This window comes from Leptodactylus fuscus, chromosome 6 (genome assembly GCF_031893055.1).
Source record: "Leptodactylus fuscus isolate aLepFus1 chromosome 6, aLepFus1.hap2, whole genome shotgun sequence".
Classification (NCBI taxonomy): Eukaryota; Metazoa; Chordata; class Amphibia; order Anura; family Leptodactylidae; genus Leptodactylus; species Leptodactylus fuscus.
In genome coordinates, this window is record NC_134270.1 from 22,270,944 (window position 1) to 22,288,930 (window position 17,987).

General features: G+C 46.8%; 1 protein-coding gene across 1 annotated transcript in view; it reads right to left on the minus strand.

The window, feature by feature from the left end:
* LOC142210411 (ABC-type organic anion transporter ABCA8-like) overlaps positions 1–6,854 on the minus strand; it is a 34,056-nt gene extending 27,202 nt beyond the window's left edge. The window contains exons 1-9 of the mRNA XM_075279522.1: positions 6,652–6,854; positions 4,886–5,041; positions 4,557–4,654; positions 3,855–4,078; positions 2,594–2,732; positions 1,769–1,954; positions 1,088–1,235; positions 475–640; positions 218–276 (exon numbers count right to left, since the gene is read on the minus strand). Coding sequence (XP_075135623.1) covers positions 218–276; positions 475–640; positions 1,088–1,235; positions 1,769–1,954; positions 2,594–2,732; positions 3,855–4,078; positions 4,557–4,654; positions 4,886–5,041; positions 6,652–6,835 — 1,360 coding nt within the window. The 5' untranslated portion in view covers positions 6,836–6,854. The remainder of the gene's footprint in view (positions 1–217; positions 277–474; positions 641–1,087; positions 1,236–1,768; positions 1,955–2,593; positions 2,733–3,854; positions 4,079–4,556; positions 4,655–4,885; positions 5,042–6,651) is intronic.
* Between the last annotated feature and the right edge of the window lie 11,133 nt (positions 6,855–17,987).

The window sequence follows — 17,987 nt, forward strand, 5'->3', positions numbered from 1 at the left end:
TCTTAGGCCCGGTTCACATCTGCGTTTAGGTTTCCGTTCGGGGAGTCCATTGGGAGTCCTAATCTGCATAAGAAAGTGGTTGCCTAAGGAAACTCATGGACACCATAGACTATAATGGGGTCAATCTGCTGATACTTCCATAACAACCCCAGAACAAGCAAAATGGAGCCTCATGGGGAAAAGGTTATAAGTTATCATTGCTCATCAAGCCTCCTACCCCTTAAAGCTTCGATCTTTTTGTCCTTGTTTCCATAGATTTTCTTAACTTTGTTGAGCCTGCAGGAAATGACAAGGAGTTAAACTCCATATGTATAAAATAAGCCCAGCTATCAGTTTTAATTTCATGTCCAGACTTTGCTCCGGGACGTATATAAAGGGCCCTAAAGACACATATTCTAGAGACATGTATTCTAGAGTTTTAGTAGATGTGACTCATGCCCAATGTAGACATCCCCTCCACCTGCCATTAGATACCTGATGGCCTCTTTTCCTAGCAATTCAACAGGAACCTTTTCAACATAATCTTCTGTTCCCGACCTGTCTCTGTCTACAGTTTCCAGTGGAATTGGGGACATTTTCCCTTTTGACCAGTAGGAGGAATGGAGGAAGAAAAGCGGCTCAAGCTTCAGACCATGTTTATCTGGAAGAAGAAACATTGGTGTCATAGCTCAGTTTTATTTTTGAGGCCTATTGTCTACTCTTGACCACTGAAGATGCCGACATTAGACACAGGACTTGGAGAGAACATCCTGCTGCAACTGCATCTCCTGTTTGATGGGTACTTGTGCGCACCTTCTCTTTTTAGAAGAAAATTTAGATAATCCAACACTTATGGGGACCACAAGGTGCCAGATTTCAGGTGCTTCTAGACTAATGAAATTCACTTTGGTTGTCCCAGGACGTCCCTCGCTCTTGCAAATCTATCCTATCCCTCAAAATGCCCCACTGATTATACCCTAAAAAAGGCCGATTGTCATGTGGTTCTTGTTAATTCCACTTCAGGACTGAAGATGCCAGTTGCTGGATTAGAAGACATTTCTAGATTCTGGATTAACAGTATTGTAGTTTAGAGGAACAATAACTTTACCTGCTATGATCTTATCGAAGTACAATGTGAGGAGGATGTAGAGGACGGAGTCCAGAAGCAGGCTGAGGTAGCTGGTTAGTATATGGCAGGCGTCTACAGCGATATCCGAGAATAAGACACCCTGAAGGCTATCCTCCATATGTATGGTCTGAAAACAGAGAGCCAAGTCTAATACATCATTGAGAAACAATTCTGTGAAGTCTGCCATTGATTTGTACATGTGCCCTGCCCTCAGAAACTGGCATTGGTGCTAATACATCCTCACACAGTGTCCGCTACTGGACAATGCCTCCATGAATAGTCAGACAACCCCCATGAATTATACCAGTCAGAGTATTTCCATATATAGTAACTTCTAGAGTGCCCCCACCAATAGTACTAGCTAGAGTACCCACATATACAGGACCAGCTGGAGTGCCACTATAAATAGTACATGATAAAGTGACCTCTCTAATAGTACCAGCTAGAGAATCGCCATATATAGCGCCAGCCTGGCACCTTTAATAGAATATTGCAGAATACCAAATGGAAAATTTGTGAAGATGTGCACTAATAAGGAGTCTGGAAAAACTGGGAGATAACCTGTGGCACCATTATTAGAAGTCCTGGGCCCTGGCTGAGTATTAAGCTCAAAGCTGAAAGACTGTTTGACAAGGGTGATCGATCACCCATCGTATTTACCTCAGTGATCCCAAGAGAAAAGGCGAAGGGGCAAAAGATGCAAAGAAAGATTTCTAGAGGCCTCGGCAAGACTTTCACCAGCGGCAGAAGGCCCAGAATACACAGAAAAATAACTGTGAAGAAGTCAGCGGCAGCTGTATACCTGCGTGACTGGAGGAGGGTGCACAGCATAAAACTGAAGCTAATCTGCAAGAAAGAAAGAAGGAAGATGTTATAGATAGTATAAGAAATGTTCTGGGGGAATGGGGAGAACATACAAAGGCTTCATCATGCACGTTTGGGGTACGATGGTCATCACTGTCTAATTTGGGTTGTTTGGGGCCCCAAGCAATGGATAGAGCAAAGAGACCATAGTTCTTAGTATTAAGCATCGTTCTAGGTCACATCCCCCGCAAACAGCTCGCTTTTACGGAGGAAGCCACTACAGAGAAATTCTAGTATTATATGGAGGCCATTCAGATAAAGATAATATAAGGACGGCTCATCACCCCCAGAACAAGAGGGTCTCTCCAGAATGACATAGATGAGGATCGAGAGCTGGGAAATGCCACATCTATGAAATCTGTATAAGCAGGGCTTGTCTATCATATGAAAATAATAAAATATATACTATAGAGTAGTATGATCAATATATGTTTTCATTGTGACTGGTTATTGGGTCAAATACCCCGTCATTGACTATGAGGAACATTGAATTTACTATTTCCATCTTATTCCAGTCTTTAAGTTTATGGAGCTCTCTGTATGTGGTGACTTTACAAACGTCCAGCGACCAGTGAAATAGTTGTTGTATAGAAGTAACATTGAATGTGTCAGTGATCGTACCATCGATATCCCATAAAGGAAGAAGAGAAGAAAGATGACTCCATAGGAACTATTCACAAAGACATAAGTGGTTGTGATGAGAGTCATCAAATTGGTGAAAATCAGGACATAAAGAGCGTAGAGCAATCCCCAGGACAACCTGAAAAAGAGGCGAATAGATCACTCGGGTCAGCTAGAAGATCCTAATCCAAGTATTTAACTCTCTCAAATACCTCTAGAGATTTGCTTTCCCAAAAGAAAGGAAATCTGTGTCTCTATTACCATAGGTCAATGTCCGACCCTTGTAATACGACTAGGATGTAAGTTTTGGTTTGGCAAACATCCTTGTAATATTACAGCTGTGTTAAACTGTGGGACATTCATCTATGTAACTCTAAATTTGGGACCTCCTGCACAGAGGCGTAAGTTGAGGCTCCTGGGCCCCAGTGCAAATTATGTAACGGGGCACCCACATGTATAATACTGGTGTCTGCTTTTGATGTAGAGAGGCCTTGGGTCATCTAGGGCTTCTGAGCTTGGTAGTGTTTGCTACCTCTGCACTCCCTATACCTACACCCCTACTCAACGAGATCAGTATAATCCGCTCCTGTGTTAGGATTGGTTCACATCTGCATTTGGTAATCCATTCGGGAAGTCTGCATGGGGAATACCAAACGCAATTGCAAGCGGTATGCAGTAATAGCGTACGGATCCCCATAGACTATAATGGGGTCTGTGTGCTTGCTGCCAGATCTCCACAGGGATCATGTGGAGAGGAAAGTACTTCACAATCTACTTTCTTCTCCGCATGTTCAGTGCGAAGATTGTGCAGCAAGCACATGGACCCTATTATAGTCTATGGAGTCTGTGTGCTTTTACTGTACAGCACTTGCAAATGCGTTTGGTAGTCTGTTCAGGGGGTCCCCATGCAGACTCCCCGAACAGATTACTAAAAGCAGATGTGAACCAATCCTGACTTGGAGGACTGCTCCTTCCTCTATGAAACTCTCAGCCTGTGACCACTCATATGATCAGCATAATCCTCCCCTAAAATACTCGGTGCCTCTTGGGACCCTGCTCCTTCCACTGTGTAACTCGCAGCCTGTGACTGCCCACAAGGATGGCATACTTCTCTTCTGAAATACTCTGTGCTGCTGGGACACTTCTTTCACTTTATAACTATCAGATGTCCTCCTGCTGGACCCTCTTTTCTACCAGATGCCACATCACAGACCAGTCATTGTCTTTCAGAGTTGTATATTGCTCACATGATGCTGCTCACCAGTACGCGGAGTCTCTGAGTCCCATCATCTTCAGGATTTCTCTCACTTCCTTTCTCTCATTAGTGATGTTTGTCATCAAAACGTAAAAAACTGAAATGTAACTGAGACATGTGCAGAGTATCAGAAATCCTCTCTCCAGAACGCTTCTTTTCACCCTGGCAGACATCATCCTTACAGCCACAGTGGAGACCATACTGTCCTGGACCGAGTGACCGGTGGTCAGCTGCAAAGAGAAGGACTCTCTGTAACAAGCTTACTGTCTGTATCCCAGGGATGCTGCTGTATTTCTTTGCCACATGAATTTAAAAAAAAATATTCTTCCATAAATAAAAATATTATAATAGAAGAGAAATTATACAGTCATCATCTTCCATAAATAAAAATATAATAGAATAGAAATTATACCGTCATCATCTTATGCCACCTCTACAGTTGCCAGTGCCCAACTGAGAATCCTTAGATCACACAGTAAAAAGACTAGACTATTGTATAAATTTGTGTGTCTTTTGCCGCCATTATTGCATCAGAGCTTAGCCCAATGGAAGATCCTTTGGTACTCTGGTGGGCCGGTCTGACACCGATGGACAACACGGCAGCTCCCACCCAGTTATTCCAGAACGAAAAAGATTTTCAGAGCCAAGGTAAGAATATTGCAGGTCACTGCTATACCTTGACCTGTACAGAAACGCATCTTCATTTACCTCCACAATGGCTGCATCAATACTGGCTTGCAGTAGCAAAAATCCACTCTTCCAGTACAACAATGGGAGACATTCTGTGTGGTCGTCTTCACAGATTCCTGAAGAAACAAATTGAGGTACAGAGACTGAATTGGATTGTATGGATGAAAGTTCAACCTTCTTCGGTGAGGGTGAAAGCCCCAAATATATAATCTGACCAAAGACATTGTCAAGGAATCCCATACTTTTGGTCTGATCCACCAACTACCTGAGAAGTGTTGGCTTAGGCAGATGGTTCCCTAATGCTCCGACTAAAATGACCTCATGCACTTTCATGCACTTTCACTTACCTTCGTCTTTTGTGTTTCCACTTGGGCTTGTATCATTGTCCACCTTGTACCTGATAGAATACTGAAATCTATTGTCAAACGTCACTCCAACGACTGCTGTCCCCGTCATGTTCTGTAGCATCTGCTCCTCATTGGGAAATGTCTGGACTGTTAATCCTGAAGAGGAAATTGTTGATATGTTAGGACTTTATGTAAAGAATTTGATTTATTGGTTCTAGAATTGTAAAGTTATCAATATATTTTAGATAGCTTTGGACTTGTCTTGACCCAAATTGTTCCTTCTTTCCAATACGTCCTTGGCAGAGCATGCATGTGTTCTTAGTAAGTGCTGCCAGACCCTTCTATCCCCCTCTAGGCTCTCCTGCAGACCCCCCCCCCCCTCCTCCCTATTCCCTTCACATCCTCTCTGCCCCACTAGCATGCTCCATCCCATCCACTCTCTGCCCCCTTCCGAGACCCCAGACTGCCCCTCTTCAAGTTCCTCTGTGCCCCCCCCCCCCTTAGACTGCTCTGGCAGTGTCTTATCTACTATGACAGAAAAATAATCTTGCATGTCAACATTCAACATGCCCAACTTTTCTTTGCCAGACCATTGGCAATCACAGATAATGGGGACATCGCAATGCACATTAGATGGTTGGCCAGTCCAGCAGATTCAGGCAGTATTCACATTGTCTATGGCTACCTGATCAGTCAAAGCATCTCTTGTCCTGATTCAAAGTAATCCACACCTCTCTCGGTCCTGTTCTTGAGGGATCAGTGTCTGTCTGTATTCCTTTCTAGAGGTGTTAGTGTCTAACTCCTATTCTTCTAATCCTATTCTAGAGGTGTTATTAACTATTTGTGTCCTCCCCTGAAGGGATCAAAGTGTGTCACTGTCCTGTTCTAGAGGCCTGTCATGTTTCTGGTGTAATTACTTATATTTTTTCTATTATGAAGGCATTATTGTATTTCTCCTTTTCTAGAATCAGCAATGCTCATTTCTGTCTTGTTCTAGAGGCAACAATGCTTATTTCTATCCTGTTATAGAGGCATCAATGCCTTTTTTCTGTCCTGTTCCAGAAATATCAATGCTTGTTTGGTGTTTTTTTTTTGTCGTTACCCCCCACCCCCCGTTCTAGAAGCATTAATGCCTCTTGTTGTTTTTTCCTCCTCTTTTGTTCTAGATGCACAAGTGCTTGTTTCTGCCCTGTTCTAGAGACATCAATGCTTCTTCCCTGTTTTACAGTCATTAATGTTTGTTTCTATCCTATTCTATACGTGTAATTTCCAACCTCTCTCCTTTTCTAGAGGCCTAAGTGCTTATTTCTGCGTTGTTCTTAAGGTATCAATGTTTGTCTTTCCTGTTCCTTGTCATTTTATGCCTCTGTCTTTTTCTCTAGGTGTCCGTACTTGCCTGTTTTATTGTAAAATCGTCAATGCCTGTGTTTATTTTATTTTGGAGTTGTCAGAGTCTGTCTTGTCCTTTTCTAGAGATGTATTTTTTTCCCCTGTACCAATCTGTCACTGTTCTGTTCTAGAATCATCCATGTCCCTCTATGTTTTGTTGATGTACCTGTGTCCTATATACTAATAGCTTTCTCCTATTCTAGGGTAGACCATACACGTCTCTGTCCTGTTTTAGAGGCGTCCACGAGTGATTTTTCCTTGTTCTAGAGTTTGATGACGTGCCCTGGAATTGAGTTTGATGGTCCTTTATCTAGAGCAGATGCAGTATGTTCTCCTATAGATCTGTGAGGTTTATCTACAACTATCATGTCACTTACCTAGAATGTTGATGCTTTCGTTAACTTTCTGCATAATTTCCTGGACTACTGGATCAGAGGCGACATAGCCGACCATGAAATCTTTTTTGACAAATTGATCCAAACGCCCAAGATCTGCACTTGCCGTGAACTCAGTTTTTATTGAGTTACGGTACATGAAAATCACAGCAAAGAAAACCGCCATCCAGACCACGTGATAAAACCACTCCTGGGAAAAGTCAAACAGAACCATTAAAATGTCATTGGATGTAGCAGATCAAATGTCATTGGATGATCAGAAGGTAGGACATCAGTCATCTGGACAACCCAGATACAGTTGTGATAAAAAGTTTACATACCCCGACAGATTTTTGTGGGGTTTTGGCCTTTTTTTCAGAGACTATGAATGATAACATATATACTTTTTCTCCGCTCATGGTTAGTGATTGGGTGAAGCCATTTATTGTCAAACTTCTGTGTTTTCTCCTTTTAAATCATAATGACAACCAAAACTTCAAAATGACCCTGTTCTAAAGTTCACATTCCCCCGTTCTTAATATCACATATTGCCCTCTCTAACATCACTGACAGCATGAAGCCTTTTGTGGTCATTGTGGATGAGGCTCTTTATTTTCTCAGATGGTAAAGCTGCCCGTTCTTCTTAGCAAAAAGTCTCCAGTTCCTGTAAATTCCTGGGCTGTCTAGCATGTCCTGCACGCTTAAGATCTCCCAGGAGTGGCTCAATGATATTGAGGTCAGGAGACGGAGGTGGCCACTCCAGAACCATCACTTTCTTCTGCTGTAGCCAATGACAGGTCGACTTGGCCTTGTGTTTTGGATGGTTGTCTTGTTGGAACGTCCAAGTCCGTCCCATGTGCAGCTTCTTGGCTGATGAGTGTAAATCTGCCTACAGTATTTGCTGATAACGCGTTTCCTTCAACTTTGACCAAGTTTCCTGAGCCTTTGAAGCTCACACATCCCCACATCATCAGTGATCCAACCCTTTACAGTAGTTCCTTTCACCAGAGGCCTTGTTGACACTTCTCCAAATGTAACGTTAATGGTTCTGGACAAAAAGTTCAATTTTTGTCTAATCACTCCAAATTATCTTGTGCCACAATTTTTGAGGCTTGTCTCTGAGCTGCTTGGCATATTGAAGGCGAGATTTTTTGTGACATTTGCGCAGTAATGGCTTTCTTCTGGCAACTCGACCATGCAGCCCATTGTACATCGTGAAACAGCCACACCGATAGTTTTCAGAGAGTCCTGGATTTCAGCTGATGTTATCTGTGCGGTTTTTTTTGCATCCCAAACAATTTTCTGGACAGTTGTGGCCGATATTTTGGTTGGTCTGCCTGACAGTGGCTTGGTTTTTACCAAGCCCCTGAGTTCCCATTTGTTAATCACAGTTTGATCACGGCTGACGGGCATTAGCAATCCCTTGGATATCTTTTTGTGTCCCTTTCCTGTTTTATACAGTTCAACCACCTTTTCCTGTAGATCCGTGGACAACTATGTCAACTTCTGGCCAAAATCACCAGGGGATGGGAACTTTTGAACAGGGTCATTTTGATGTTTTTGGTGTTATTATGAGTTAAAAAGAAAAAACACAGAAGTTTGACAATAAATTGCTTCACTCAGCCACTAACCATAAGTGGAGAAAAAGGTTTTGTGTTACCATTCATATTCTCTGAAAAAAGGCCAAATCCCTAGATGGCACAATTCTCATGTGACCGGACTATCAATGGGTCATGGGTGAGTTGTCAACTTGCCAAAACAGTGTGCCACTTCTTCCTCCATATCAGTAGAAGATTCTTCCTCAGAAGAGCAAAGGTCTGCCGCCATAAGCTGGTGTCTCTCATCTTCTCCCTGGGGATCTATAAAAGAATATAATATCAGATGACTACATCTACTGCTGAAAACCAGTTTCTATGTCATCCCTGAGAGGTTGTCACAGCCCCGCCCCCTTATGTATAATCGGGTTTTATTGAAATTTTTACAGTTGAACAGAATAAGATACAAGAAAAAAACAAGGGTTGACAAATCAGGCACGCAGGCCCCAAACAGTATAAATGGGGAGGGGGGGGAAGCCCCCAGCCCCGCAACTTGAAAGACCACATGGGCCGCGTGATCACAAAAATAAGGGAAACAAAAAAGAGAAAAGAGGTGGAGAGGGAAAAGCAGCGACAACTGCTATATGGGAACAGAAACAAAATACACAATGACGAGACAGCCACAGAAGGGAAGGAAAAAGCAGACACGAAAGGAAGGAAGGGTAGTCAAGAAGAGGGAGGGGGAAAGAAAGGAAAGAGCAGCCAGAGACTAGTCAAGGAAGAAAGACGAGAAGGCAGAAGATTCCTGAAAGATCATCCAGGGCCGCCAGAGCCGGTCGAACCGGGAGGAGTCGGGAGAGTCCTCCGCAACCAGAGCCTCCATTCTCCGCATGAGGAGAAGCTCCTGAAGGAATTCAAGCATCGAGGGCGGCGTAGAGCTCCGCCAATGTCGCGGGATGACAGCTCTGGCGGCCATGAGGAAATGGCCCAATAAGTTCTTTTTAATCCGGGAGAGCTTACCAGGTATAATTGATAGTAAGGCCAGCTGGGGAGTAGGAGTGACAGGGTGATCATATACCTCAGCGTAAAGTGAGAAGACTGCATCCCAAAAGGGCCGTAAAACGTCACAGTCCCACCAAATGTGGAGCATGGTGCCCTTTTCGACTCCACAGCGCCAACACCGGTCCGAAACAGCAGGAAAAATCCTGTGGAGAAGGTCGGGACACCGATACCAACGGGTCAAGATTTTAAAGTTCCGTTCCTGCGCACTATAAGGCATAGCCAATTTATGAGATAACGTGAAAGATTTACTCCAATCAGCAGGTGGCAGACTCGAAGGGAGATCAGAATTCCAAGACTCCACAAAAGAGGGGAGCCCTGGGGTGGCGTCGTTAAGGAGAAGATCATAAAGGGCGGAAAGCGCGCGCGGGAGGGGAACCGAACCCGCTGCGTAAGATTCCAGCGTAGTCAAGGGTGAGGAGAGCAAGGGAGGAAGAGAAAACTTCCGCAGGAAGGACGACAACTGGCCGTATTCCAACCAGGAGAGGCGGACATCAGGATGGGATAGACATAACTGAGCGAAAGGGGGGAGAGAGGATTCACCGGCAACCTGACGAAGGCGGACATCATCTTCCCTACGCCAACAGAGGAAGTTAGCCATGGAATGGCCCGGAGGAAACATAGGGTTACCGAACAAGGGAGACAGGGGTCCCAGAACCCTAGCCAACCTTTCAGTTGAGCACACTTGATCCCAGACTTTAAGAAAGTGGAGTGAGAGAATGGAGTGGCCCGCAGATTTGGGCCGAAAATGAGACGGGATCCATGGCAGGGAAGAGAGCGAGGAGGAAATCAAATCCGCCTCTATAGAGACCCACTGTTTGTCACGTAGGCGGAATCGCCAGTCGAACAAGCGGAGTAGCACCGAGGCTCGATAGTACAAACGAACATCAGGCAGGCCTGCTCCCCCTCTCTGTTTGCGCCGAGTAAGGGTGCGGAAATTAAGCCTACTCCGCGACGCCCCCCAAACAAACTTCCCAAACAACGAACGGACCCGGCTAAGATAATCCCGAGATAACGGAATGGGGAGGGTTTGAAATAAGTACAAGAAACGCGGGAGAACGTCCATTTTAAGGGCGTGGATAAGACCGAACCAGGACAAGGACTTAGCGCCGTAGGCACACAGGTCAGACGTAACCTTATCGAAGAGCGGAAGGTAGTTTAGGCGAAAAAGGAGGGAAGGGTCCGGGGGGATATGTATCCCGAGGTATTTGAGCGACGACGATTGCCAACGGAACGAAAAGTCACGCGCCAGATGAGCGACCTCTGCCGAGGGGAGGGAAACGTTAAGAGCCTCTGTCTTTGACAAGTTAACCTTGAAATTACTAAGGCGTCCAAAGCGAGAAAACTCCCGCAGGATGGCTGGGAACGACACCCGCGGTTGCGAGACATATAGAAGAAGATCATCAGCATACAATGCAGTCTTAACAACACGGGAGCCAAGTCGCAAGCCATGAACCTCCAGGCAACTCCGTATCGCCACAGCCAGGTGCTCCATAACCAAGGCGTACAGCAATGGCGATAGGGGACAACCTTGGCGAGTGCCGTTCCGAACAGAGAAGGAGTCCGATAGGACCCCGTTTGGCCTGACCCGAGCCGAAGTATCCCCGTAGAGAGCGAAGACTTTACCCAAGAAACCGGGGCCCACCCCCACCTGCCGAAGGGTTTCACGAAGGAAACCCCAGTGGACTCGATCAAAAGCTTTCTCGGCGTCAACCGAGAGCAAACACAAGGGAGAGTTGGAGGAACGAGCCGCCGAGACCGCTAGGATGGTCTTGCACACATTATCACGGGCCTCTCGACCGTGGATGAAGCCGACTTGGTCATTGTGTATCAAGGCCGGCATCAAGGGGGACAAGCGATTCGCGAGTAACTTGGCAAACATCTTAACATCCACATTAATGAGAGATATCGGACGATAGCTGGCCGGAAAGGCGGGATCTTTACCTGGCTTGGGGAGGACCGCAATCAGAGCGGAGAGAGATTGAGACGCAAACGACGCCGAGTCATCCACGCTGTTAAAGACCTGCGTCATCATAGGCGCAAGGAGAGAACCGAAGCATTTATAGAATTGCGCCGTGTACCCGTCCGGACCCGGAGACTTGCCCGATGGGGAGGACCGGATGGCAAGAGAGATTTCCTCCAGGGAGAAGGGAGCCTCAAGGGAGGCTCTGCAATCACTCGAAAGGGTGGGGAGAGGGGTGTCTGCGATGTACGCCCGTATTTTGTCACAGAGGGCCGAAGGGGCTAAGTCTGTGTAATGACCCCGGATATTATACAGATCGCAATAAAAAGAACGAAATTCCGCGGCAATATCAACTGGGTTGTGAAGCATCTGACCCGCTGTATTACGCAGGCAAGGGATATACGGGACAGGATCGCAAGGACGGAGACGACGCGCCAGAGAGCGGCCACATTTATTAGCGAACTCATAGTAATGCTTTCTGATTCGATCTCTAGTCCTAAGATACATACTATCCAGAAAGGAGCTAAGCTCCTCCCGAACATTAAGCAATTCAGTGAAGGTCGCCCGGGAACCAGTACGCTTGTGGGAGGACTCTAAGGAATGAATAACCCGAAGCCGATCAGCTACCCAGGCGCTACGTTCCTTTTTCAGACGTGCACCATGCTGGATCAGGATCCCTCGCAGAACACACTTCAAAGCCTCCCACTGCAGCGGGGGGGCAGTAGTGTCCTGGGCATGGGTAAGGAGGAAGTCCTTAATAGCCCCTTCAATGGCAGATTTACAAGTGAGATCCTTAAGAAGGCTCTCGTTCAGCCTCCAAGTAAAGGGGCGACGGGTAAGGCCCGGAACTTCCAGAGACAAAAACACAGGTGCATGATCTGACCAAAGAGCAGAGCCAATACGCACAGCAGGGGACCAGGAGAGGGCGTGATGACTGGTCAGAAAGAAATCAATCCGGCTATAAGAGTTATGAGCCGGGGAGTGGTAGGTGTAGTCCCTACCCTGCGGGTGCAAGATACGCCATGTGTCCACCAACTGGAAACGATGAAGAACCGACGCCAAACGACGCAACTGGGCAGGGGCGTGGGGGGGACGAGGAGGGGAAGAATCAACAAGAGGATCAAGGACAAAGTTAAAGTCGCCACCCAGGACCACCACCCCCTCAGAAAAGTCTGCCAACCTGCCAATCAGTGTTTTACAATACGTTAATTGATTCTGATTAGGGAGGTAACAACCAGCAACAGTGAGGACAGTCCCCGCAATGCGCAGTTTAAGGAACACAAACCTACCGTCAGGATCAATAAGGGTGTCTAATACCTCGTGTTGCAAAGAGCGGTGGAGGGCAATAGATACCCCTTTGGACTTGGAGACCGGGTTGGCGCTGTGGAACCAGAGAGGGTAGTAACGACTACGGACGTCCGGCACATGGTCCTTCTTGAAATGAGTCTCCTGAAGAATAAGAACATGAGACCGCTGTTTATGCAGCTGGTAAAGGATCTGGCTACGCTTCTGAGGAACATTCAGACCCCGTACATTCAAGGTACAGAAGTTAAGAGAAGACATGAAAAACAGGGCCAGGGAGGAGGACACAAGTAAAAGAAAGACAAGCAAGACAAGGGGAGTAAGGGTAAGACAGCGGACCAAGACCAACTGGGCGAAGAGTGTAAAAGAGACGGAGAAGGACAGAAGAAGACAAGACACTAACAGAAAAACAGTCAAGGGAAACCAAACCAGTGGGGTGGAGGAACAGCCTCCACTCAAGAGAGGTGGGGAAAAAGGCAGTAGAGTGCCAAAACCCACACTACAAGGTAGCGTGGAGACCCCGGTGGGGAACGGGCTTTTCAACAAAGGAGCCGACCCCCACCCAGGACCCCCAGGCCGCGCAATAAAACAGCATAAATACAGACAATACAAAACAGCTGACCGGCGCAATGAGAAAGATGAAAAGAACAAACAAACCAGGCGAACAAGTCAAATGCAGGCTAAGGAACAATAAAAAAGACCTCAGAGATGCGTCACCCAGGGGAAAAGGGAGGCAAAAAACACCGAAAGAGCCACACAGGTACCCCTGGGGGAGGCCCCACACCTCGTAACAAAGGAGAGAAAAGAAAGAAAGGGCCTAAAACCAGAAAAAAGAATTCACAGCAATACAAATCCTATGAATCAAGTCGAAGCAGTAGATGCGGCATCCTGGCAATCCGCTGCTGGGGGAGTGCGCTCCCGACGACGTCGGCTAGGACGCCCCTGGGGCCGAGCAGGCAATGTGGAAAGAACGTCACCAGCGAAAGAAGGCCAAGAAATTGCAGGAACGGCAAGAAGGCCCAAGGCAGCGGCAAAGGACGGGAGCTCATCCGGGTGGCAGAGGGAGACCAGTCGGCCGTTGTGACGGACCTGAAGCCGGAAAGGGAATCCCCAGGAGTAAGGAACTTGATGCTGAACAAGGATATCCAGCAGGGGTTTCAGGGCTCTCCGCTTGGCCAGGGTAAGGCGGGATAAGTCCGGGAGCAAGTGAAGATCAGAGTCCTGGAACCTGACCTGAGGAGACTCTCGGGCTTTACGCATAATGGCCTCTTTCAATTGATATCTGTGGACCCTGCAAATAACGTCTCTTGGATTGGAAGAGTCAGGTGGACGTGGCCCCAGGGAGCGATGAGCGCGGTCTAGTTCAAGAGGAGAATCTGGAGGGACCCCTAGCAGCGTGTTGAAAAGAAGGCGCAGGGTAGCATCCAATTGTTGAGGTGCAATAGACTCTGGGAGGCCACGCACTCTAATGTTATTCCGCCGATTGCGGTTCTCCAGGTCATCCAGATGATCCGTAAGATACTGTAACTGCTGAGTGTGAGCTAAAACCGTGGAGTCCAGGGCAGCAAGGCGGGTGTCATGGGAGGCCCCAGAGGCGTCAAGGCCGTCAACTCGTACCTCAAGCTGTTGAACCGCAGAACGGACGACAGCGAGTTCAGATTTATAGGACTGTTCCAAACGTGACACATACTCCTCCATATCAGACTTAGTAGGAACAGCCGCCAAGTGCGCACTGAGGCGGCGGAGTTCAGCCAGGGTGTCAGTCAGGGAGGCGGCAGGGACAGCATCTCCCGAGAGGGCGCCGCCATGTGGAGCCGCAGGGGCAGAGAGGGAACCCGCGCCAGGAGCGGAGAGCAGGGAGGGCCGAAGACCAGAGGCCACAACCGCAGACCATGAGGCGGCTGAGGGGTTAAGTCCAGAAAGACCAGGCGAAGATGATGAGAGGATCGGAGTCCCGGAGCCACCCTGAGATCCAGAGGCAAGATCCATAGTCCCCATAGGAGCAGCAGTGGGCACACGCAGGCTAAAGTCAGCATGCAAGTGGGCAGCAGAGGCCCGTCTGGGGGAGGGGGAGCCCAGGGGTAGGGTAGAGGGCTTACCTCCAGCAGGGAGCAGCTGCTGTGAGACCAGAGTAGCCTGGAGGAGAGGCGACGATGCAGGAGCTGCTGGTGAAGGCGGAAGGGACGGCCAGGAAGAGTCGGAGGCCCCTGCCAGTACGGGGGATGCTGGAGACACGTGGTGAGCCATAACCGGAGACATCCACTGGGCCTGAGGATCAGGAGGGGAGCCGGAGGAGACAGCCACAGAAGCAGGTAAGGCACGAGCCGTCGGGGAGCCGGGCGCCGAGGCAGAGCTGGGAGCCGTTGCTGCAGGTGATGTGCTGCGTGGTGAGGACCCGGAAGCAGCCGCCATCTTAGAAGCAGGGCCGGGGATCGCGATGCCCGCGCGCGGTCCCCGGAGGAAGCCCTCTATGGACGTGTCCCTGGAGGCCCGGGGAGGGGTAGATGTGGAGCGCTGAGTGTTCCGACGGGACTTGCCCATGTACCCGGACAGTGTAAGCGAGCCGGTCAGCTGAGGAGACGCAGGTATCCGGAGGCCCGGGACGGAGCTGAGGCAAGATGCGTCCTCACTCCTTCATCGCCAGGCCACGCCCCCAGCCCCGCCCCCTTATACTGACATCACTGTTATCATATAATGACATGTGATCAGACATGAGATCCACACACCGTATACTACAGTACAGCTATTCATGTATTACTACTGACAACCAGCCTGTATATCATGTGTGAGAGGTTGTCAAAGCCCCACCCCCTGATACTGACATCACTGATATAATATAATGACACGTGTGAGAAATTGTCACAGCCCCGCCCCCTGTTACTGACATCACTGATATAATATAATGACATGTCTGAGAGGTTTTCACAGCCCTGCCCCCTAATATGACATCACTGATATAATATAATGACACGTGTGAGAAATTGTCACAGCCCCGCCCCCTGTTACTGACATCACTGATATAATATAATGACATGTCTGAGAGGTTTTCACAGCCCTGCCCCCTAACATGACATCACTGATATAATATAATGACGTGATCAGACATGAGATCCGCACACCTTATACTAAAGTACAGCTATTACTACTGAAAACCAGCCTGTATATCATGTCTGAGAGGTTGTCACAGCCCCGCCCCCTGTTACTGACATCACTGATATAATATAATGACATGTCTGAGAGGTTGTCACAGCCCCGCCCCCTGTTACTGACATCACTGATATAATATAATGATGTGATCAGACATGAGATCCGCACACCGTATACTACAGTACAGGTCTTCATCTATTACTACTGACAACCATCCTGTATATATCATGTCTGAGAGGTTGTCACAGCCCCGCCCCCTGTTCATGACCTCACTGATATAATATTGTGATACACACACCTTATAATACAGTAATAACTATTCATCGAAACTCACCTAAATGTCTGGGTACAGTCACAAGAGCCGTATATGAGGAATATTCTATAAGGCGTGGGCACTTTGTAAACCTCACCCTATATAACCCACCCAATTTATCTATATGTTTCTGTAGTAAAACGTCTGTTGTTGCCAACTATGCCTCTGACCATAAGGTAAAAATACATTGGGTTCTCAAAATAGGTCGGCTACTTTGTATACAAATCACTTCTAGTCCAGGTTAGAGAACTCTCCTCCCCTTATTTATAGGGACGCCCTCGAGATTTAATAATATGATAGTAACATCGCTGTACATGTGGTCTAGTGTAGTAATATGATTAGTGGTTGTAGAGCAGCAGTCACATCATGAGGCCACATCTGCTGTCTGCTGTCCTCAAGAAATATTATCTAGTGATCAAGTGTAGAGTAAGATGATATATCAAACATAACGGACAGGGAGGGACGTCCCGATAATGGCAGATATATATCTCAGATACATCCTCTACATCTAAGGGAGAGAAATGTTCTACATCAACGTAGAATAATAATAATAACAATAAAATGCACTTTACAGTTTGTAGGGTTCAAGTACAGACCAAAAATACATTACAAAGAAATAGTCACTTCACACAATGGGACTGAGGGCCCTGCTCACAAGAGCTTACAATCTATGAGGTAGAGGTAATAGTAGGTTAGTTTTAGGGATTCTAACTGCGGAAGGGTTTACATTAGGAATTGTCATAGGCCTGTCTGATAAGATGCGTCTTTAGTTTGCGCTTGAAACTGTAGAAATTGGCGTTAATCTGATTGTCCGGGGTAGAGCATTCCAGAGAAGTGGTGCAACTCGGGAGAAGTCTTGTATACGAGCGTGGGGGGTTCTGATAATAGAGGATGTAAGTGTTAGGTCATTGAGTGAGCGGAGAACACGGGTCGGGTAATAGAAATGAGAGAGGAAATGTAGGGAGGTGCAGCATTATGGAGAGCCTTGTGGATGAGGGGGATAACTTTATATTTTATTCTATAATGAATAGGCAGCCAATGTAGTGACTGGCACAGACCAGAGGCCTCGCTGTAGCGTCTAGACTGATAGATGAGCCTGGCCGCTGCATTCAGAATAGATTGTAGAGGGGAGAGTTTAGTGAGGGGAAGACCGATTAGTAAGGAATTACAGTAGTCAAGGCGAGAATGAATCAGAGAGACAGTAAGTGTCTTTAGTGTATCTCTGGTAAGGAAAGGGTGTATTCTGGAGATGTTAAGGGGGTTCTTTACAGTAAGAGCAGTGAAACTATGAATATCCCTGACAAGATCTATTTAAACAAAAAGACTGTAACAAGAGGCTCCATCTGTCAAAAGGAAAGGAAGGTTTCTCCATGACATAGAATGGGATTCTTTACTGTAAGAGAAGTGAGACTGGAAGTCTGTGCCAAGATCTATTCTAATGGAGGACTGTAAGAAGAAGTGCCCTTTGCTTCTTGAGGAAAGAAGGTTTTTACATGGACATGGAAGGGGATTCTTTACTGTAAGAGCTGCGACACTATGGAACTCTCTACCAGGATCTATTTCTGTAAGAAGTGCCATCCTGTGTTCCTAGAGGAAAGAAGGTTTATACACTGACTTAGTAGGGGATTCTTTACCAAAAAAGCAGTGAGATTATGGAACTATCTGTGAGAATCTAGTCATACTCAAGACTGTAATAAGTGGGGCGTCCTCTGTTTCTACAGATAAAAACGGTTCGTAAACTGACATTCAAGGGGATTCTTTACAGTAAAAGCAGTAAAACTATGGAAGTTATCACAGGTTATCCGCTAAGACAGTCCAGGAGGGACCTGGAGAGTAATAATATCGCAGGTTTCATTTCTAGATTTCTGGTATTCCAGATTTGGAGACAGTAAAGACACTTGGCCTCGAGGTTAGATTTATCTTCTTCTGGATTCACAATTCAGGATAATAGGATGAACTTTTACCAGCCTTATAAAATAGGTTGCTGTTATTATTCCCCTGCTAGCCTTCAGTGAATGGA